The following is a 12,371-nucleotide window of genomic DNA, read 5'->3' on the forward strand; positions in this document are numbered from 1 at the left end:
GCTTTTGAAATGCTCATTTATTTTGTACTTTATCTTTGGAATTGCTGAAAATGATATTGAATTGAGTTTGAATTGTGTTGAGGACACTGATTTGAGTTAAGCCATATTGGAGTTTGGGATTGAACAAATATATTAGAAGTGCTTTTTACAGGTTTTTGAAGAACTGTTTTGCTCCAAATACAGACGGCACTCTGCCAAAATTTTTACAGAAATTATTGATACTTCAGATTTGTTATTTTGTTTCACTTCAGTTAAAAAAAAAAAATTTTAACACCTATCAAAAGTGCTCACCACTGTAAAAAGAAATAAGAAAATGTTTAAAATCTCTTGTAGTGTATTTAATGGATTATCAGTAGACGAAGTTTGGTAATTTATTAGGTATACTACGGGATCATGTTATGCCTTACGGAGGGGTAAGGTGTGATATTTATATATTTATACTTACTATATATATTTATATTTATATTATATATAGATAAATTTTAATTATTTTTATTATAAAATTTTTATTAAAAATTTTGAGAAATAAAAAATAATAAAAAAATTATGCAATAAGTAATAAAAATTTAAAATATTATATTATTTTTATATATTAAAATTAAAAAATATAAATTAAAATTATTAATATTCACTTGAATTAATAAGTACATCTCCCCAATATATAAATATATGAAGTTATTGGGTTCAAAGAATGATTGTTTTGTCCATTTAGAACTTCAAAGTCAGTGATGGAGAATGGCTACAACAATTAGGTTAGCGCAATGCAAGCTAGTGTTGTTGGCTATCCACTGCAATTTTCAAAGTCCTCCCAAAATCCTATGATGCTTTACATTGGTTCCTCCCATATGGTGTTTGAACCAAATCCATCAATGGATATTTGAATCTGAATACATTAACAGAGAAATTCAAGTGTTACCCACAGAGCAAAATCCCTTTTTTTTCCCCTTGAATGGGAACCTTGATTTTGTTGTTCATTGAGTCTCTCTCAGCTTTTTAACATTCTTTTTTGGTTGAAATTTACTTGAAATTGGAATTTTTGGTATTTGAATTGAGCATCCTAATTTATTAACAAATCAGTTGTTGCCAATATTTTTGGATTTAAATGAGCTAACTCAAATTAAGCTTTAAATAGCTCAAATTTGACTTGTTAACTTAATATCCATATCGAGATCGGTTTATTTAGATTTTGTTAAGTTTGAGTTCAATTTGAATTTGACTTACAATTAACTCATTTATCGAATTCACAAACTTAACTCATATTTAAATCGTTTATTAAATTCATAAGTTTAGATTATGTATAACTCTGTTTATTAAACATGTCAATGTGAGTTCAAGTTGGACTCGACAAGATTAATTAGTTAAATTAAAAATAAATAAATTTTAATAAATATTATTTAAAACTCATTTAAAAATAAATTTAATAAATCATAATAATTAAATTGATAATTATAATGGCATCATTAATATGGCAATAAATGATATATTTTTATATAATTATATATTTTAATTATATTTTAATTTATAGTTATATTATTCATAATTTAATTATGTTATGTTTAGTCATAATTATATGTAATTCGTATAATTATTTTTATTTATTTTATTAAATGTTATGATATATGTAATTTATTTTTTAATAAATCACTTATAATATTTAACTTTTTATTGTTTATTTCTTTTAGTGAATCAACGTGGATAAAAAAATTCTATTAAAATCTGATTTTAAATTTATTTAAAAAATAAATTATTTAAATACTTTCTTTACTTTTTATATGATTAAAGGTTTTAATTAGTATAATTTTATTTATAAAATTAAATGAATATACTTAATAAAATTTAAAATTTACTAAGTTACATATGAATAAATCGTATAAAATATTATATGGTTACATATGAATAAATTGTGTAAAATAAATCATATAAAATTTTATATAAACATTTTAACAATCCATACGATTTATTCATATATAACTTAGGAAGTTTTAAATTTTATTAAGCATATTCATTTAATTTTATAAATAAAATTATAATAATTAAAACCTTTAATTATATAAAAACTAAAGAAAGTATTTATATAATTTATTTTTTAAATAAATTTAAAATCAGATTTTAACAGAATTTTTTATCCACGTTGATTCACTAAAAGAAAAAAAACGGCTAGCGTATCAGTTCTTAACTGCTACGATGAGCCACGTGGCATTATCGGAATGGCCTCGGATCTGACGGTCCCACGAAACTCAAGATGGAGCGTAATGCGTAAACGGTAGCTCCTTGAAGGCACAGTGGTAATAAAACCCCAAAACAAATTCGCGACGCCGAAAGAAGCCAAAACCTGAAACCAATAAAGGTCAAAAAGCGCGCTTTTCTGCGTGCATGTGTCTTCTGTGCTTGTGCGTGGTCAATAGTCTGTGACTGGGTCTCTGAAGCTGCAACATATGGAGAAGAGAGACGCAGAAACGACGTCGTTTGCACCCCTTGCAGCTGAGCAGAGAGGTGCAGGCGGGAAGTTCAGGAAACAGCCGTCGTGGAGGCCACCGGCCACACCTTACGCTCGCCCGCCGCAGAACCAGGAGCAGCGCGGCCGTTGGCTCTCCAAGCTCGTGGATCCTGCTTTCCGTCTTATAGCTGGCGGCGCCACCCTAATCTTCCCTTCTTTCTTCTCCAAATCGCAATCCGTCAATGCGCTCCCTTCTCCTAGCGGCCGAGACGGTTGGTTCTGAACTAAAACTCATCAATCTCGCGTTCTTTTGTTTATTGATTGTGATTGATTAGGGTTTAATGGTATAATTTTTAGTTAAGAAATTTATTATACGTTTTACAGCGAATCCTTATTTGTAGCGAAATATGGAGCCTTTTGAATGCTTACTATTTTGACGCTTTTCTATGCTTACTGATTTGGGTTTGAATGCTCTTGATTTATTTGTTGTTTGTTTGATTTTATGGGGGCATTCTGGTTCAGATGACTCGCACACCGAGGTGGAACAAAGTGCTAGCGGCGATGATGTCAATTTCACTTGGAATGTAATGTTTTCTCAGTATCCTAATATCTTTCTTATGCAAAACTGAGCCTCATCTTTACCTGTTCTTCGTATAAATTGCCTTCCCTGGTGTTATTCCTACTAGTTTATTACTAGGTTCTAGGTTTTTTTTTTTTTTTTTTTGGATTCTTTCTTTATTGCTGTGCATCATTGACATTCTTTGTGCTCTTCTACATCTAATCTAATCTCAGTGATGCAGTGGACAGGAAACTTGAGGAAAGTACTGATCAAGTGATCATTAGACCTGTTTTGTTTTGACTTAAAGAAAGCCTAAAACATAAGACTTTAATATTCATTAAAGAGCTATTGTGGATCCCAAGTGAACCCTGTATTGAAATTTAACGGCCATGTCACAGCAATTCCATATTAAACTTGCTTTGCAACCTTATATGAACTGAATTGAAAAGTAGAATTTGGCTGATCAGAAAATTGTTACTGCTATCAAAAGATTTGCTTTGAACAGTGGCTAATCTGATTTTACTTTTACAATTTCAACCCATGACATTTGTTGAAAGGTATTTTTATGTTAAAGTTATTACAACTAATTTTTCTCTTTTCCTCAAATTAGAGATTATATGAATAAGCTATATTTGGAGCTTAAGTTATCCCCTCCCTAGGCAAAAGTAAAATGGAGGGGAAAAAAAAAAAGACAAAAGAAAAGGACTGCTGCCTGGTATCTATCATGAAGTTAATTATTTATCTTGTCCTCCTATACAAATCGTGTTTAATTTGATTAATTCAGATGCATACTTGCTTTAACTCTCTTTTTCTGCTGTAACTATTTCTCCATACTTAGGGCCTGTTTGACATTGCTGTTGAAACTGCTGTTGAGAAAATCACTTTTTTTAAATATACTAGTTAGAGAGTGTTAAAAAATAATTAAAAATTAAATTTGATTAGTTTTAGTCATAAGAACACTAAAATAACAAAACAACTTTTTCCAAACTGTTTTTCTCAACAGCATTTAAAATGGTGTTTTATTCAGAAAAGTAGTTTCAGGCTCTAAAACTCAATGCCAAACAGGGCTTTATTCGCTCAATAGTCTGTCTGTGTCTTGTGCTGTTTTTACTGCAGAAAATGCTTTCTAGTGTTCATACACTGTACTTGCACTTGAAATTCACGTACTTCTCGCTCATTTTCATGGGTTTATCATGCCATATTTGCTCTTTCATGTAAACCTTTGTTGATTTTAATTATTATCTTTGGATAATAATAGTAATGCAAAATTCTAATGTCATATCAAGACTCAGAACATACGTTTTTCTTAAAAGAAGAAAGGAAAAAAGAGAAATCTCATACTGTGATTGGCATAAATATGAAGCTGTGTTCATTTATTATGTACTCGTGCTATTGGAACTATTTACCAAAAGAACCATATTTGATTGACATATCTAGGTCTTACTATGAAATGCAATACCAAAGATTTATCTCATTGCACACTGCATAAGTTATCAAGGTGCTTTATGACTTGTCCTTTTTCTGTGAAAAAAGTATCCTGACTGTTGGGAATTATTATTTTGCAGAATTTGGAATCAAAAGCAACTGGAGTAGCTGGTAGTAGCCATGTAGTCGATAGATCAAATAGCGAATCTGAATTTAATGGGCACAAACAAAACCAAAATGCTGATGTTTCTGATCCTAATGGGCTGTCTGAAATTGAGCAACTAATGAAAGATAAGAGATTTTCTAGGTAAATTACATCCATTTCCATTGATTTTATTGTATTTTTTTTGATAGCGAACATCCTATATTTGTCTTATAAAATGTTGTGAAACAAGGCCTTTTGTTTTGCATTTTCTCTCTCCACCTTGTTGTAGGGATGAAATTAACCATCTAATGGAGATAATAAAGTCAAAGGCTGTTGATCTTCCTGACGTTGAGCAAGAAAATAAATGTTTAAGTACAACTGTGGGAGATCTTAGAGGGTCTAAAGTTGCCCTTGAATTTTCTTGGAAGTCAGCTGAAGAAAAGCAAGAAGATTTGAATAGAGCTATTGGGGAAACCTCAAAAATTAAAGAAAGAAAATACTCAAGTGCAATTTCAGTAGATGCTCGAAAGCCTGCAAATGGCCTTGAAAATTCAAGGTCCATTGAAGAAAATCATGAAGATTTGGATAGAGTTATTTGGAAAAGCTCAACCCCTCTTCTGCAGTCAAAAGTAAGTGAAATAAATTGTCATAATTAACTTGCATTTCACTTTGACATGTGTTCTTAGAATCAGCTTTAGTGTTCTTAATGCCTCGTGCATGGTTCAACTCAATTCCTGTGAGGCCATGTATTAACTGAGGGATTTTCATATTGGGAAATATATTCTTAAAAGCATCATTCTTGATGATAACTCTAATAAATTTAATATGTAATATATGTTCCAGCATATCGACGAGTAAAATTAAGGTTACGTCACATAAGCCTTGACATCAGAAATATGAACAGCTATGGACAGGGCATCTGAACACCAAAAGGAACAAAGATACAAAAAAAAAAAAAAAAAAAAAAGAAAACTGTCTAACGTTGGTTGCAAAAGATGAGAATCTTACCTCTATAATATCTAGTTTTTCCTTTATCTTGGGTTTTTTTAGCTGCTGAAAATGGTTTTGTACTTATATCTGGTTGTATCTTGTATTATGATAAGTACATTGAAATTTTATAGATTTTTTGTTTTCTTGTTTTTATATCCATAGAGAGTTTGATAATAGTTTGCTGTCTGACAGGCACAGCTACAAGATGATGTTGGTACTTCACCAGTTGAAATTGCGAGAGCATATATGGAAAATCGAACATCAGAAGTAGGCTTTGGTACTAACAGCTTCGTTTCAAAAGATGAAGGGACAATACCAAGCAGTGATGAGCTTGCAGTAAAACCCTTTATTCCATCACCTGTCCCTAAGTCATCTCCATGCTGGCCAGGTGCCTTGGTACAGGATCAGCGTGGGTATATAACCCCACAAAGTCAAAGAGGGAGATTTGGGCTTCACAATTTCCCCCGAACCCCTTATTCCAGAACTATATATTCAAAGACTAAGTCCAAAGTATGTGGAATTATGGTTTTTTCCTGTGCTAATGATGCTTTAATGTGATTTATTGCAGATTTGATGATTGGTTTCTTTTCTGTCTCTTCAGTTGATTCAGTTACAGAGCAATAGCGATAGACGTCCAAATATGATGGCTACTCCCTTTCAGCAGGCTCAAACTCCATTTGGACAGGTAATCTTTTGATGTTAGCGGTGCTTAGATCTGTTTGTCGTGACGCCAATGAAAATTGTCTCTATGATGCTTCTTCATGGTAGTTTGTTATTTTAAAAATATTTTAGAATTTATAACAGTGGCACCCTTTGATCCCCTTTGGTATTTTTTATATTAAGAAAGAACAGAATTTAGATTTATGGGATGAAGGTTTGTGTGTGTGTGTGTGTGTGTGTGTGCAAACATGCACATTTGTACGCGTGCAGTTGAATTTTGAAGTAATTCTGGTTTTGTTACAGCAACAACAATTAAGCTTTACTCTCTGTTTGGATGTGTGAGGAAAGAGTGATTGAAAGAAAATAAAGGGTGGAAAATAATAAGGTGAGATACTCACTTTCCCATGTTTGGAAACACAAAAGAAACTAACAGAGGATTGAAAATAATTCCAACTTTCCACTCAGTCCCTTTCTCTCCAAAAGGGAGAGAATATAACATAGTGTACTTTTGTTATGAAATTACATATATGCCCGTATTCTTATTGTCTTTGTTATATGCCTGATGTCTGTCCTTTTCTTGTAAATCCTATCTACTATTTTATAGCGATCACATATATTACTTGTAATCATTTTTCATTTGCTTGTAAAGGAAGCACTTAAGAGAATGAAAGTAGGTAAAGCCTGTGGACCCGATGAAATACCAATTGAAGTGTGGAAGTATTTGGGAGATATGGGAGTGGCATGGTTAACTAAATTATTTAATAAGATTCTAAACTCAAAGAAAATGCCTGATGAATGGAGGAAGAGTATTTTAGTACCTATTTTTAAAAATAAGGGAGACATACAGAGTTGCTCAAACTATAGGGGAATTAAACTCATGAGCCATACTATGAAGTTGTGGGAGAGAGTTGTGGAGCATCGACTACGTCATGATACTTCTATCTCTCTCAATCAATTTGGTTTCATGCTCAACTATGGAAGCGATCTTTCTCATTAGAAGCTTGATGGAGAAATATAGAGATGGGAAGAAAGATCTACACATGGTTTTTATTGATTTGGAGAAGGCTTATGATAGTGTTCCAAGAGAGGTCTTATGGAATGCGTTAGAACAAAAGAGGGTATCTATTAGGTATATACAAGTATTGAAAGATATGTATGAAGGAGCAACTACTATTGTGCGGGAGGGGACACAAGAGATTTTCCGATCTCAATTGGATTACACCAAGGATCAGCCATAAGCCCTTACCTTTTAAATTAGTTTTAGATGAACCGATTAAACATATACAAAAGAGTATACCTTGGTGCATGATGTTTGCGGATGATATTGTTCTGATAGATGAGACACGAGAAGGAGTCAATAGAAAGCTAGAGCTTTGGAGAAGTACTCTAGAGTCAAAGGGCTTTAAGTTAAGTAAAACGAAGACAGAATACATGCATTGCAAGTTCAGTGAAGGCTGAACTGGTGATAGGGAAGAAGTTAGTTTGGATGGAGTAATACTGTCCCAAAGTAATCACTTTAAATATCTCGACTCAGTCCTTCAAGTAGATGGGGGATGTGAAGAGGACGTTAGTCATAGGATTAAAGCCGGATGGTTGAAGTGGAGACGTGCCACGGGAGTTTTATGTGATCGTAAGATTCCTAATAAATTAAAAGGAAAATTTTACCGTACAGCCATACGACCGGCTATGCTATATGGTAGTGAGTGTTGGGCACTGAAAGAGTCGTATGCATCTAAGATAAGAGTTGCAGAGATGAGAATGTTAAGGTGGATGAGTGGCCATACTAGACTAGATAAAGTCCGTAATGAAAGTATTAGAGAAAAGGTAGGAGTGGTGCCAATTGAAGATAAGTTGAGAGAAGGGAGATTGAGGTGGTTTGGTCATGTGAAGCGTAGACATACGGAGGCTCCAGTTAGACAAGTAGAGCACATTAGGCTAGAGGATAGAAAGAAAAAAAGGGGTAGACCTAAATTGACTTGGAGGAGAGTAGTACAGCATGACTTAGAAGCATTACACATTTCTGAGGATTTAACCCAAAATCGTTCAGAGTGGAAAAAGCGAATCCATATAGCCGACCCCAAATTTTTGGGATAAAGGCTTAGTTGAGTTGAGTTGAGTTGAGTTGAGTCGATGAATTAATTATTATATAAGAAAGGTATAACATTTATACTCCACTAATATTAAGAATATAAATGTATATCCAAAATAACATTTCTGTACCTTTTTCTCTTTAAACAAAAGAAAATAAATTTATTTTCCTCACAACCAAAACAATGGAGTGAAAACTTATATTTTCCCTCCCTTATTTTCCTCTCTTATTTTCTTTCCTCCCCTTTATTTATCCAAACATAGTATTGATCTCAAATTAGTTGGGTTAGCTCTATGAATCTTGTTTTGCTATTCAGATCTGTATGAAATCAATTTTGCATCAATATCCAAAAATTGTAAATCTTTTAATACCTACTCCCCTTCGTGTCATTTTAGGTCTCCGTTTCCATTCTCACTCCTTTCATCACTAAGTTACACTGTGGTTGATCTGTTTTGGACCCATCATTGGAACTGGGGGAATTCTGGATGCACAGAGAGTACAAAAATGATGCTATTTCTTGGTCTTAATTTAGTTTTTTGGGTTTCCCTAAAAAGAAAAAAGATTTTTGCATCAGAATTTTCTTTTTCTAAGTATCTACTATCTACTGTGTAGCTGCTTGAGCCAATTCTGAATGATTACTATGAGCACATAATGATACTAGAAGTTGTTTTGTGTTATGAAACGTGTAGAATAATTTTATTTATCTGTTTATTTTTCTGCTTATTTTGTAAAATTTTGAGGTTTTGTTGAAGAAGGTTTTGGGATTATCCTTATTTTCATAATTTTTCTTTTGAGTGCATAGGTAAATTCAAGAGGCAATGCTTTAAATGATGGCCAAGGATCTGTGGGGCCCATTCGCAGATTACGGCATAAAGTAATTGCAGAAACTCCTAGAGGATCTGATTATTTTCATACATCTTTCAATAGTCCTCAGGTGGAAAACTTAAGTATTTCAGAAGGCTTATTTTCCACGCCAAAGACAAATTTGGAAAATGGAGGAAAAATTAGCTCTGCAAAATTTCAGTCTGTAAGCAGTCAGCCACAAAGCTCTGAAGTCAGTGTCCCAACTGCTCCTGCACATTCTAGTCTGGTAGCCCGGAAAATATTAGAGCACCTTGAGAGAAATCCACCCACCCCTAAAGATAAATCTGCTGAGTTGAGGCTAGCCACTTCATGGAAGAAACCCCTGTCCTCTGATCTAGCAAATATCATGCCCAACAAACGTAATAGCCCAACTCAATGGGGAGGTTTTGATTCTTCTGAAAAATCCATTCAAGTTCACAAAAGTAATCCTCAGGAGTCTGTTAATGGGGTTAATGTTGGTATAAATAATAACAATTCAGTTTCAAAAATGAAAGTTGGTACAGCTTCAACAGATGGTGATTATGCAGGTCATTCACAAGATTTCAGAAAACTCCGGGATTCTCAACACCTGAGTGCACATGAGGTATTATTCATTTTTAGATTGTTGTCTTGACAAACATTTGTTTCTTTTGTTTTTGTATGAGTTCTGACTGGCATAAAAATCCTTTAGATCCCTTCTAGCTTCACCAGTGAAACATTTAAGAAGGCAGTTTCAGCATTGGTAAAATTTGTCCCCCATCATCTCTAGGCAGTCCCTCTTTGGCAATGTGAGCTGTGACATACTCTTTTTGTGTGGGGGCAGAAAATGGATTTGATATGAGGGCTGGTGCCTTTGCATCTGTGGAGAGGAATATTGTATCATGTCACTAAATTCATGTGTGGCAAAGCACCAATGAAGCCCATATATTTGTAAATAGATATATGAAGTGCCTATCACATCATTCTTCCAATTGATGCCACTAATGGTTATTAACTGTAGCAAATCAATTGAAGGTTTCTGATCAAGGCAGATGGGTTTTAACTTGGTTGCAAAAGAATTATACAGAATATAGAATTATGGGCCTCACGGTAGTAGGATTTAGGATTCACTCCTATCAAGATAGTCTAAAACCTTCTAGGATTAGATTTGTTGCTGAAGTTGTTTTTAAGTGAATATATTTTATTGAAAGTAAAGCACTCGAAAAAAAAAAAAAAAACTGTATATTTCCTTCGATTCTTTTTCCTTATCTACATCACATAATGCAGTCTTTAGAATTGGTGGATGTACTTGAACTGTGTTTCTAATCATTTAATGTACAGGATGTTTCAAATTCAAAGGTTCTGCCGAATGCTGCTGGTTCTGAGGTATTCAGTTTTCAAAAGAAACTTCCACCTCAATCTTCCGGTACAAAACCAGTGTTGCCTTCTATCAACATTGATAAGCCTAACCAAAGGTGGACATTTTCTTCTGATAATAGCTCAGGATTTACTTTCCCAGTTTCTGCATCTTCTGGGGTATCTTCTGAGCCACCGACGCCCTCTATCATGCCATCATCCTCATCCATTGGTCTGCATCAACAGAACGAGGGGTCATCAATCCCTTCATACAAATTTGGCTCAAGGGGGTCTACTCCAGCCCTCGTTTTTTCTTTCCCTTCAACAAGCAGCGTCCCCACACATGATGATGTATCTGACTTGAAGTTCAACTTCGGATCGGACAAGACGCCAAGGATATCTTTCGGTTCTGTAGGCCAAGGTGCCATATGTTACTGATGAAAGGAATTTTTAAAAGGATATTCATCTTTTTTCTTACATACTTCTGTTTTTAACTCTTTATTACAATTGGACTGTTGAATTTTCAGTTTGTAAGAAATCATATTCAACCCTCTGCATTATTGTTACTTGAGAGAGACGCAGGTAGGTAACTAAGGAAAGGATATTTTGAAACAAACTTTAGTGCTCTCATAAACCTTGGATGCATGAAATGTCAACCTACAGTTCTAGACGAAAGGTGTTTTCTATTTAACTTGTTTCTGATTGAACATGGGACATGTTCTTATGCCCATGGAAATGGGAAGCCCATCCTGGCCCAAACTTTTTTGGACTAATGGATATGACATTAGATTTTGTGGGGACAAAAGTGGGTCAGTGGTGACCCAGATGTTTGGACGAGCTTGGGTGGGCAGAACAAATTCTGATCACACACTGAAGAATTTAAGCTTCCCAATAGAACATGATGCCACGGGAATCACATCCTGCACTTGCTCCCATTTTCATTACAAGAAGAACTTATCCCCAATTTTCAGCTAAGCTAGTTTGTCACCTTTGTGGACCCTTTCTCATTCATTATATATATCCTTCTTCTTATTTTTCCTTTTTCTTTTCCCTCTTTATATGATATTTTTTAAGATTCTATTAAGCAACTTATATTCATGCCAGACTCCAACTTCTACATTTATTCCTTGGATGTGTGTGTCAAATACTCCTCACTTATGTAGTCGTTTAATATCCTCTGCAATGAATAATATTAAGGATTAGTTCAATCTAAAAAAATGTACTTTTTTGGTATTATTATGGATGTTTTTATTAGAAAGTTAAAATTAAAACGACTAATAAAATCTAATTGCAAAATAGAGAACATATAAAACAAAAATGTCATAGGCAACTCTTTGAAAATTAATGGGGAATTTTAAAAAAAAAAAGGAAATTAAGATCTCAAATTAAAAAAATTTTTTTTTCTACAAATTCACTGAAAAATAATGCATAATTTTTTTTTTCCCATGGTGGAGTGCAAAGTCCAAAGAAAAATAAAGGGCGGAAAGGAAGGGGGATGGATTTGGTAGTGAAGAAAATGAATTAAATGCATTACACAGACATGAATTTGACGTTTCAGATTCTAAGTGTCAGGATGGAGGGGCTGCTCTTCTCTCCTCCACCGCTGTTGCCTCAGCCACCACCACCACTCTCCACTATTTTCTTTTCTTTAGAAAAAAACGCATTTGCCAGCTTGTAATCTACTACAATCCACTTGCTGATCCCGAGGCCTTCAATCATTACTCCCTTCTGCTTTCTAACATTCAGTCACCACCTATAAACTCAATCTCAAATAAAAATCATTAAATTAAATAAAATATTTAAATTTAAATTTATATATTTATTACATATATTTTAATTAATTTTATATAAATATTTAATTTAAAATTTATTATATAATTTCTATATA

At 33.5% G+C, this 12,371-nt stretch overlaps 1 protein-coding gene across 1 annotated transcript; it reads left to right on the forward strand.

The window, feature by feature from the left end:
• Positions 1 to 2,295: 2,295 nt before the first annotated feature.
• Positions 2,296 to 11,049, forward strand: LOC110642966 (nuclear pore complex protein NUP1). Its single transcript, XM_058139215.1, has 8 exons — positions 2,296 to 2,709; positions 2,960 to 3,021; positions 4,562 to 4,728; positions 4,856 to 5,195; positions 5,749 to 6,066; positions 6,158 to 6,241; positions 9,108 to 9,752; positions 10,469 to 11,049. The coding sequence occupies exons 1-8, from the start codon at positions 2,436 to 2,438 to the stop codon at positions 10,919 to 10,921; spliced, it is 2,343 nt and encodes a 780-aa protein (XP_057995198.1). The 5' UTR covers positions 2,296 to 2,435; the 3' UTR covers positions 10,922 to 11,049.
• Positions 11,050 to 12,371: the final 1,322 nt, after the last annotated feature.

The sequence above is a fragment of the Hevea brasiliensis genome, chromosome 17 (assembly GCF_030052815.1).
Source record: "Hevea brasiliensis isolate MT/VB/25A 57/8 chromosome 17, ASM3005281v1, whole genome shotgun sequence".
Classification (NCBI taxonomy): domain Eukaryota; kingdom Viridiplantae; phylum Streptophyta; class Magnoliopsida; order Malpighiales; family Euphorbiaceae; genus Hevea; species Hevea brasiliensis.

Coding starts and splice junctions, on each gene's coding strand:
- LOC110642966 (XM_058139215.1), top strand. CDS start 2,436: ATGGAGAAGAGAGACGCAGAAACGACGTCGTTTGCACCCCTTGCAGCT. Junction 5,196..5,748: donor CCCCTCTTCTGCAGTCAAAA/GTAAGTGAAATA, acceptor GCTGTCTGACAG/GCACAGCTACAAGATGATGT. Junction 9,753..10,468: donor AACACCTGAGTGCACATGAG/GTATTATTCATT, acceptor TTTAATGTACAG/GATGTTTCAAATTCAAAGGT.